General features: G+C 45.3%; 1 protein-coding gene across 1 annotated transcript; it reads right to left on the bottom strand.

The window, feature by feature from the left end:
* Positions 1 to 1,383: 1,383 nt before the first annotated feature.
* LOC101747027 (mediator of RNA polymerase II transcription subunit 16) lies at positions 1,384 to 11,184 on the bottom strand. Its single transcript, XM_038015410.1, has 20 exons — positions 10,967 to 11,184; positions 10,351 to 10,528; positions 9,480 to 9,612; positions 8,821 to 8,950; positions 7,875 to 8,029; positions 6,805 to 6,948; positions 6,609 to 6,725; positions 6,308 to 6,375; positions 6,088 to 6,231; positions 5,884 to 5,982; positions 5,680 to 5,806; positions 5,216 to 5,342; positions 5,012 to 5,098; positions 4,546 to 4,690; positions 4,333 to 4,469; positions 3,988 to 4,136; positions 3,368 to 3,471; positions 2,494 to 2,594; positions 1,626 to 1,766; positions 1,384 to 1,491 (listed from the first exon to the last, which is right to left on the bottom strand). Exons 1-20 carry the CDS (start codon positions 11,026 to 11,028, stop codon positions 1,434 to 1,436), a joined length of 2,406 nt encoding a protein of 801 aa, XP_037871338.1. The 5' UTR covers positions 11,029 to 11,184; the 3' UTR covers positions 1,384 to 1,433.
* Between the last annotated feature and the right edge of the window lie 40 nt (positions 11,185 to 11,224).

The following is an 11,224-nucleotide window of genomic DNA, read 5'->3' as shown; positions in this document are numbered from 1 at the left end:
ATTGCTATGTGCAAATACATATTTACAGGAAAAGTTACAAAAAGTTTGGAAATTTTAAATTAGTTACCTGCTACAAAATTATTACCATGTATCATTAGGGTGCGATCGATGAAGTTGTGTGAAATGCTTTAAGTATTTGATATTTATTTTCATTAAATAGTATTTCATAAATGTGATAATGCTAATTATTGCGAGCTTGGTTTTTATAGCACTAGATATGAATTAATGTAGTGTTGGTCTCAATTATATTGTATTAAGTCAATTTTTAGAACCCAAATACTAAGTAATTGTGCAGCAAAAATAGACAAGAATTGTATATTGGCTGTCTGTGATAGTTCACAGTGAACCTCAATCACTAGAAGCCCATGCATCTTAAAGTAGATTTAAAAAATACATACACTTTAGAATCTGTTTGTTATTGTTAGTGACGTGCCGTACATATTATCGGGAATTAAGAATTTTGATTGGTTGAGACAAAGCAGAAGATTTCCCGATTAGACTCTTAAAAAACTTCGATCAATCGTGTCGTAGATCGATCTTCGTAGAATTTTGACAAACATAACGAGTTAGAAATGCTCAGCACAGAATGGTAGTGCTACATTACAGCCTCAACCGGGATAAAACACTTCGTGCGTAGGTGTGAAATTCAATTGCTTACAATTAGCTTTCAGGCTCTTTATTTTATTACTTTGATGATTAAAGAAGCCCACGTCCACCTGGTGCGCGGTGGTAAGCGGTGAGACATGAGCTCTAAATCTTAATTGTATACTATAGAGTCCCTCTCTCTTGGAATGCAGTCCTGCTTCGCAGCAACAATACGCTTGTTAGTGGTACCTACCAGTAATTACATAATTTCATAGATTTTTTTGCGACTCCGACTTAAATGCACGATGTTATTGGCGCAAACTTCCTGAAAGTTAACCTAATCCTTCTCTTACTGATGGCCTGGAGGCCTTTTCAGTTTTACCAGGAGGAATGGGATTTGCTAAGTTGCCCAGGCGCCTCCGTGAGGAGACCTAACGACCCAAGGGCAGCTGCTTCGCGTATGAATCGGATCGGAATCGCGACCCGCTGACAAGATCCATTGAGAAACTCAGCAGGCTGACGTATGGCTTAGGTTGCACGTCGAACTCTTCGCCTATTTCAACGAATACGGTTACTAGTCCCTAAGCCTGCTCTTAGTGCTAGAGCTGAAGGCGTCTAATGCGAGAGTCGGGAAGCAGTCAGGGGCGGAAACGATAACAACAGCCGCCTTCTGCGTCACGTTCCAATCGCCATGGAGAGCCCCACGGAACACAGTCAACCGGATAATATGAAGTTGTATACATCATGAGAAGTTCACAGTTCGCTAACGAGCGTTTTAAGAAAATAAAACTAAACAACAACACTTAAACGTTATTTCATTTTATTATTTATCACATTCACTTGCAAGTTTATTTATCGTTTGAATTCATTTCAGTATTTGTGAACAGCGTCCACTTTCCTCCGCATCTGAAAACAGTAACAGTTGGTCAACGGGGTTTAAACTTTCATGACACGAGGGTTGGTTCGCTCTGTTAAATGACAACAAGGGGGCGGCGACTCCCCGAGGTCAAGAGCTCTTCTAGTAGTGGACGCAGACCGACCTGCAGCTGGAGACGAAGCGAGCGTCGAAGGCCCTGTGCGCCGGGTGCCTGGCGGGCAGCGCGGCGGCCAGCGCCCTGCCCCCGCAGCGCGCGCACCCCCGCCAGCGGGCCGGCCTCAACCCTCCTCCGAGGTACATGTACCTGACACGCAACCGGATATTATATATTATCATGTAATACATTTATCAATTTCTTGTTTACATTCTAACAAACTGTACGTTTCTAAAAATACGATCCGCGCATGCAGTACGGCTAAATGTTACAATTTGAAGTTTCTCTTGTTGCGTTGCGTGGTTCAATTAAAACATTTATATTTTATTCCGTTCTAAGTATTTTTAATTTGCTTAAAAAAAAATATTTTTTTTTGTTTTTTATTTATTTATTGCTAGATAGGTGGACGAGCTCACAGCCCACCTGGTGTTAAATGGTTACTGGAGCCCATAGACATTTACAACGTAAATGCACCACCCATCTTGAGATATAAGTTCTAAGGTCTCAGTATAGTTACAACGGCTGCCCCACCCTTCACGAAACGCGTTACTGCTTCACGGCAGAAATAGGCAGGGCGGTGGTATCTACTTGCGCGGACTCACAGATCCTACCACCAGTAATTATGCAAATTATTATTTTGCGGGTTTCATTTTTATTCACGATGTTATTCCTTCACCGTGGAAGGCAGTCGTGAACATTTGTTGAGTACGTATTTCATTAGAAAATAATAGGGAGTGGTTAGAAAAAATTAGTTATATCGCTTTTAGCTATTTACTTCTTTTAACTTTAATTATGTTTATCTATTCGTTATTTGTAATATGTTGTTGTCTGTATACAAATAAGCACAGTGTAGTGGCAACAGCTTCTGAACACTTACCGTATGGAGTCCATGGCTAGAGAGGGTGTAGTTTCACATTGCACGTAGGGGGGCGGCTCCGGCGCATATTTCAATGAATCAGGCTCTACTCCGTACTCCAACTGATAACATTATTTTTACATGTTATTTGAAGAAGGCGATAAACATTCAATCGCTAATAGGGCAGTGTAATTTATATTTTATTTATAATTCATTAGCTTTTATTAACTTAAGATACTCTTTTTCGTTATTTTTTAAAATTTATTTTGATTTTTGATCGTTCACAAGTTTAATCGACTAAATTATTATAGTCGACTATCTATATTGGATCGAGCCCCACACTACTCAACGGTTAAGGTCGGTGCGTCAGTACAAGACTCCTGTACACAAACATTGTACATGACCTCCGCCCGGCCCGCACACTACCGGACGTTTCCTCCTGGACCATTTTTCCCAGCAGCCCCTGTAGCAACCACGCCAGACCTCCGTGGCTACCGAATTTGTTAGGAATATTTTCTAAGTATACAAAAAAATACTACTTTCCTATGCGACCGAATGGTTATTTACATGTTTGAAGTTTAATTTTAATTTTGGCGGGATACTGAAGTTTAGCGAGGCTCTGAGAGAGAGCTCTTTTTTTGCGTCAATTTCTGTTATAAGGGTGAGTGGGTATCTTTTTTAGTTTACTAGTTCACATGATAAAACTATAACCGGCAGAGAGAAAATACAAAATGCATCGGAATACGTAGATACGAAACTCAGAACCAAATTTCTGACTTAATGAATTAATAAAATTGTAGTTTCACAGGTAGCTGAATCCTTGCTACCTCCGCCCCACTGGACCAGGTACGTACATCTATGTACGCCCCCTGGGCCCCGCGGGCACGCAACTTACATAGTGGGGTCCAGGTTTCTGGTGAGGCGCCGAGACACTGACCCGGGGGAGCGCCTCCCACACGCGCGGCCCCGGACATTGAGCCACCAGCGACGCACACTCCTCTATTACATAAAAACAAAAACTAATATGGTCATCATCATCAACGGTCCACGCTCGTCCACCGGTTCGAGCCCCCTGCTCCCCGCGCTGCCGCCGGCCCCCCTGCGTGAGGGGGTCGGACGGTGACAGAGCTCCCAGGACACGCTCCGAGCTTTCAGTGGACTGCTCCGCGGCGGTGCCCGGGGGCACACAGCTTGTGCGGGACAAATATGACGATATATGATTAATGTATTTTTGCATGTCGCTCCAATTATGGTAGAGTTAATTTGTGGTATCGCGACTCAGAGCTAGTAAAGGCGCGTGCGTGTGTGCGTACGTGCGTGTGTGATGTGTGTGCCTGTGTGTGGCGTGCGTACATGGGCAGCGGCTTGGCTCTGCCCCTGGCATTGCTGACGTCCATGAGCGACGGTAACCACTCATCATCAGGTGGGCCGTATGCTCGTCTGCCTATACGACAATAAAAAAATAAAAAAAACATGTGTGCGTGTAGCATGTGCGTGTGACTGCGTGCGTGGTACCGAGCAGGTCCTGCTTGAGCGCGGGCGCGGCGGCGGCGAGGCGGGCCAGGCAGCGCGCGGCGGCGTCGTGCGGCCGGCCGGTGCCCCGGGACAGCGCCAGCACCCTGCGCAGCAGCCACACCGCGCCGTTGTCCGACCACAGCTCGTACCTGCCACAAACACCGCTCTGAGTCCCTCCCGTCAACTGTACTACCCCAGCTGTTGTGAGTATATGTTTGTTGGGCTCCATGAGCAGGACGGACTCACGTGATGTGCAAGGGTTCCGCGGCCGCCCACTATAAGATGTAGCGTAAATGTAATGTGGTTTAATGTTACTAAATGTTGGCGGAGTGTCGAGCGGCTCACCCGTGCGACTGGTGGTGCGGCTGCTGCGAGAGGGACAGCAGCGCGGTGACGGCGATGTCGCCCACCCGCTGCACCGACACGCGCAGCGCCGCCAGCTCCGCGCCCGCCTCCGCCTTCGCTTCTAGCGACGCTATCAACTGTAACGACGAACCAGCTCCGTGTAGTCCACGGACATCGGGACACGACAAGACAGGTGTCGTCCGGTCCACCCACCTTATCCTGCTCGATGTGGTTCTCTTCGCAGTCGCCGTCGGGCCGCTCCTCCAGCTTGAGCGCGGCGGAGGCGGCCGCCCACACGACCTCGCACGTCTGCAGGCACGTCAGCCAGGCGCCGCTGCCCGTCAGCCGGGCCGACAGCCTGCCCTTATACACACTTGTGTTAAATCTCAAGTCTCGTACTCAGTCGGTGACTACTTTTAATGACATTAGCTTATAATGACGCCCGCCCGCACAAGCACTGATGTTAGTGAGGGTGCATCAGCAGGCGGGCGGTGTCGTCACAGCTGCTCACTATATAAATGCTCACGTGCGCCGCAGCCCCGGGGCGACTACGTTCAATTGGACGCCAGGTTCAATGACCCCATGTTTAACTTAAAAAATGAATTTTGCGATAGGTTGCGGGCCGCGATGTGAATTTGTTCAAATAGCAGCCGCGGAGGCGGTGTCCCCTCCCTTCTACCTGCACAGAGCTATCCTCAGCTTGAGCGCGCTCTGCTGGTAGTACTGCTGCACTGCCGGCGGCTGTCTCTGGAACGACTCCGTGAACCTGCGGACACAACGAGAAGATGGAGCGGACCCCGGCCCCCGGTGTGGCAATGGGGTGCGGCCCCCCCAGTGCGACAGTAGGGAGCGGCCCTCCGGTGCGACAGTGTGGTGGCGCTACCTCTCGTAGACGGTTTCGGCGGCGCCGGGGCGCAGCGCCATGAGCACGTCGAGACAGTCGCAGCCGGCCACCGCCGCGTACTCCAGCGCGCTCACCGCCAGCTGCACCGACAGCGCCGGGTTGGTCACTGCAACACGCCCGCCGACACACTCACACTCCTAGTATTTCTTTATCTCGATTAATTAAAATAAATGTCAATTTAAAGACATTTTTTGTAATAAGAATAACCATTTTGACTACCATACCATTGTCCTGCCTGAAGAGTCTAACAGCCGCTTACTGTACAACCGAAAGGAAAGCCAAACGCCTCAGGGCGGGTGGCGACGACGCATGGTGACGTCCATGGGCCTGGTACGCACTGAGCCCTAGGTCACCTATCCGTTTGTGCAATAAAATGTTAACTAAAAAGATATGATTTGTGAGTTTCTATTGAAAGTAATAGTAGTGTGGAAGAGAGCACTCACGCAGCAGGTCGGGCCACACCTGCGGCAGGCGGTACACGTGCAGCTGCCCGTGCGTGTCCACCAGCACCGCCGCGCCGCCCTGCGCGCTCACCGCCGCGCACGACACCAGCGCGCACCGCGCCCCCCCCTGCAACAGTAGGGACACTCAGGACGGCCCGCCCCCCCACTGGTCCCCCCTCTGTCACGCCGGGCAGGAGCACTCACCGGCGCGACCCCCGGACCGTATTTAGTGTTCTTGGGCGGAGTGGCGCCCCCGGCCTGCGCGTCCGCCGCGCCGTGACTCGTCACCGGCCTGCTGATCAACTGCCAACAAGAGATGAGATGATAACTGTGTGTACAGTAAAGGAAATATCCTGAAGATAAACAGCACTAAGCGGGAGTTATATACAACAGGTTGACGCAACGTACCGCCACGTGACTGTCCTTGGGCTTGTAGTGCACGGCGTGCGGCGTGGCCAGCAGCACGGCGGGCACGGACTGCGGTAAGCGCGCCCCGCACACCGACACGGCGCGGCCCCCCTCCTGCTGCAGCACGGCCGTGCGCTGCCACACCTGCGGGCACACGTGGACGCTGGACCCCGCCCGATCATACTTGGCAATGCATCCGGGGCGAGGTGGCCGCACTCACCAGGGTGTTGAAGCAGTCCGCGGCCGCCTTCTGCCCGCCCCCCGCGGTGGGGTTGGTCTGCAGGTTACCTTTAAAAGACAAGTCGTTTGAGAGGTGCCGACCCGGGGGCACTCATGTCGATTTAAAATCGTCTATGAGTGTCTAGCCGACTGTGCATGTTTGTTCATAAAACTAAAATTAAAAATATAGTTTTTAAACTTAAAAAACACGTATAACAAGGAACCCTGGTGGTTCTGGTCAGGTATTGGATAACAATAAGGGAACTGTTGTATTGCCAGGGGGGCTACCGGGGGGCACTCACCCTTCGCGAACACCTTGTGCACGGGGTGCGCCCGCTCGCTGCACTTCCACAGCGACAGCGCGGCGCCCGCCAGCAGCAGGCAGTCCGAGTCCTCGCGGCAGCTCCAGGCCACGGCAGCTGCGGACACGGAGCGTGTACGTGAGCCCGCGTTGCACCCGGGACTCCAGTGCTACACACACGGACGGCGAGGGGTTACCGGGCGGGTCCTCGTGCAGCAGGTGGATGGCTGGCAGCGGCTGCAGGGCGAGCGCGGGGGCGGCGGGGGGCGCGCGGGTGACGGTGACGGCGGCGCAGCGCACGCAGCCGTCCGCGCAGCACAGCGCCACCACGGGGCTGCCACCTGCCCACCGTGTTCGCGACCGGTTGTTTAGGTTCAATAAATGAATGAATGAATGAATAAATAATTTAATGAATGATTTATTTTATTTCAGACAACAACAAGTCCACATGTGTACATAGTATCATTGAATCATACTTAAAATTAACAAAACCAATCAAATAAAATAAAACTTCCAACCCTTTGTTATTTCATCTTCAGAAACAGAATTTGTCCTTGATTTGAACGTCCACAGTACAACTACTACTGTCACACGCACGCGCTTCGCGAGATAAGGGGTAATTTTTTTATTGCTTATGTAGGTGGACGAGCTCACAGCTCACCTGATGTTAAGTGGTTAGTGGAGCCCATGGACATCTACAACGTAAATGTGCCACCCACCTTGAGATATAAGTTCTAAGATCTCGGTATAGTTACAACGGCTGCTCCACCCTTCAAACCGAAACGCATTACTGCTTCACGGCAAAAATGAGCAGGGCGGTGGTACCTACCCGTGCGGACTCATAAGGAGTCCTACCACCAGTAATTATGCAAATTATAATTTTGCGGGTTTCATTTTTATTACACGATGTTATTCCTTCACCGTGGAAGTCAATCGTGAACATTTGTTGAGTACGTATTTAATTAGCAAAATTGGTACCCGCCTGCGGGATTCGAACACCGGTGCATCGCTCAACACGAATGCACCCGACCTCTTATCCTTTAGGCCACGATGACTTTTCTAATCAATTTATTTAATCATTCGCAAATTATTTTGGTTTTGAAACATAACGTCAGTCAACGAATACGGAATCAGCCTTATTACATAAAGAAAAGGAAGGACAACCACAATTAAAAACTACCCACTAAGCCCATTGGAGGAAAACATTAAAATTGATAGATTGATAATACAATTAGCAATACCTTGAAATGGAAGCGATTAACAATACCTTTATAACAAATAGCAGCGGCGGTGACGTGATCCCTGTGGGGGCGAAGGCCTTCGGTGGCCACCAGCGCGGTCCTCGAGTCTCCGCCCGGGGACACTGCCACACAGATGAGACCGCTGGCTGTGACCACCAGCACGCCCTCGCAAGCTACGCCACTGTCGGTCCCAACAACATTATTAATATTATTCTTGAATAAAAATAATCTATACTAATAATATTATAAAGCTGAAGAGTTTGTTTGTTTGAACGCGCTAATCTCAGGAACTACTGGTCCGATTTGAAAAATTATTTCAGTGTTAGATAGCCCATTTATCGAGGAAGGCTATATATAAGCTATATAAAATCACGCTAAGACCAATACAAGCGAAGCACCAATAAAGAATATTCCCAAATCGAGGTTTTTTTCCCTTTTGAGAGCTTCCGCTGCGTGCGCTGCGGAAACAGTTAAAGTTTCGCTAAAATAATGTATGACAGAATTGTTCCCCTTTAAAAGACCTAAAAAAAAGTCCGGGACAGCATATGCCTATATGTGAAGGTTGGCTCACCATAATGTTTTTTATGCTAACCAAATTTGTTCTAAAATAAACCATTATTTGTGAACTATTTCACGCGGACGATGTCGCGGTCAAAAGCTAGTCTTGGATAATTGGATAAATCTAATAAGAAGCAAAACAGAAAAAATGGGCTAAATTAGAAACTGATTGGTTAAAAGAACTACCGTTCTAAAGGTGGGTAGACAACATAAAGGCCATTGCAGGTTCTACGTGGAAGAAGAAATGTCACGATCACGACAAATTACATTAATAGTATGTACCTAAATATGCATTAAGATTGTTAATAAAGGTTTCTTTATCTTTATAATTAGATTAATTGTCAGAAACAATAAGTAGCTCTGCAGTCTGTTTTGCACCTACTGAGAGATTGCACAAGCTCCCGATACACTCACCCGAATCCCTTGAGAGTAGGAGAGAACCGAAGCATTTGTATTTTTTCAGGGATAACCGCATCTGATTTTTTATCCACGGCCACCACACGACGTCCATTGTGGAAAAAGGCCCCTTGGATTATGTGTTCTCCTGAAATATTTTGTCATTTATTGACAAAAATGAAAAATAAAAAACAAGAAAACATCTTTATTGATATGGCCTTGAAAAGAATCTTTATTACATGTTTATAACTTATTAAGATCTATTCAAAGAAATATTTTTAAAAGCCACCACTCATCATGAGACATGGGACCAGAGTCATGTTGCAGTGACAGCTATCCCAAACATCAATTGGAGCCACATTATGTCTCATGATAGAACAGACAGGGCGATGGTACCAGAATATGAAAATGTTGACTATCTAAGCGTTTAAATAAGGGCTGAATTAAGTTTGCACTTAGAGAGCCATCTGATCTTATATGTTCTTAGGTACCACAAACAACCCCTATGCATAAATCAATTAAAAAAGTTGACTCAAAATTACATTAAAGATTTTAAAATAGCAATGCATTTAGTGTACGACAACATCAGAGAAGTGGCAGTAGTCGTAATGCTTTAAGATAAACAATTTTACTAAAATAACTAGTTTTGTACTTAGGTAGTTAAATTTTTATCTTACCAGGGAAGTTAGCACTGTAAAGACATGTCCAATCATTGAGGAGGAAGTCTTTCTGTCCATAGACAGACACATCACCCACTGTAGTGGCTACTAACAACTGTTTGCCTTCCAGGTCCCACTCTAGAGCTGACACCTGGAATTTGTATCCATTATTTTATTAGAACATAGTTGCATAAAGAAACAAAGTTGTAAGAGTATTTCCATACAAACTTTTAGATAGCTTAATGTATTTTTCCGAACCTATAGACCGTATAAAATAGTATGGTCATCATTTGAGTATAAAATTTGACAGCAAACTTCAAAATTTTGGCAGCACAGGGTTTGAGAATCACTGCTATAAACTAGTTTTTAGATCATTTTGTTAAATAATTGAAATTGTTGATGTGGATATCAATTATAAGTAAGAAGCATATATCATCACAAATACTAAGTTATGAAGAAGTTACAAATATGAGTAAATCATATCTGTAAATCATGAGTAAATCATATCATAACCACAGTGAAATCAATTACTGTAGATCCTAAAATATTGATAATATGAACAGATTGACATTTGATAGCATTAATGTAGATGTGTGTAAGGTTTAAAGAGTCTCACTGAATATTTCTCCAACATAATGATGGTAGGCAATGACGATCATCTGACACTGTTTATCATCTCCCGTAATTGTTTAACTCTTGGTGAGTGAGCTGGTCTGTTCACTTATGCGAACAAAACCTGGCCACATAGGGTTCTAGTCTACTATTTGATATGGAAACTCATTAATAGTGTTAATACATAAAGAGCTCATTTGGTTGTAAAATTATACCACTTTTGAATAACTGATCTGTATCACATAGTTTCATTATACTTTTACTATTTCACACTTACAGGATAAGCTGTACTTGTAACTTTGTGACTGTTCCATGGGGTATCTAAGTCACATACATACACATGACCTCCCCATGTTGCTCCGTCCACATCACTAAGCTCTGTCGGTGATGAGAATGCTATGATATTTGCACATGATATTGTACATATTGGTCGGACTACTTCAGAGTCTTTTACACTAGAAATAGACAACATTATTAAGCATTGAGTTTATGTAACACCAAGAAACAGAAATAATGTTTTACAAACAGAACACAGAACGCATGGGACTATTTTAAAATACTTGAATTTTATGTAGATGTGATAAGTTCTAAAGTCAGCTCTTTTTATAATATACATCCATGAGCTGAGCAGTCTCCTATTACTTTTCTCCTTAATTTGTTATTTTTATCCTTTTAGTGTTTTCTTATGATGGAAGGCATCATGAACAACGGTAACTTAAAAAATAAGTTGATGTTACTGCCGTTAAAGATATCTTAATTTGTAAACTCTTGTTGCGAGGAGATGGTCACGACCCTCAGTATTGAGGAAACCGAAGCAAGAAGAAGAAGAATTTGTAAACTTTAGTAAATTTGGATAGAAATATAAACTTTTGATATAAATTTAAACTATTTACTTTTCGAAGTGCGGAGGTTCACATTTAAGTGGCTTGCGTCTCATAGAGTATATTAGCTCCATTACAAACTACCGCGGACTGCGGTTAGCGATTTGTGAACGAAATGTTTAATGTTTATTAAAATACGCATGTAAAGCAGGTTGGAAATTTGAAGTTAATAAGATTGCAAAAACTTTATTTGTTGATACCTATCACGTCAGTTTTTAAAATGTGTCAAAATGACAATAACGTTTTATTATTGCTTGGATCTGAATTTAT

This window comes from Bombyx mori, chromosome 2 (assembly GCF_030269925.1).
Source record: "Bombyx mori chromosome 2, ASM3026992v2".
NCBI lineage: Eukaryota > Metazoa > Arthropoda > Insecta > Lepidoptera > Bombycidae > Bombyx > Bombyx mori.
Note: the sequence above shows the minus strand (reverse complement) of the source record. Positions and strands in the feature narration are given on the sequence as shown.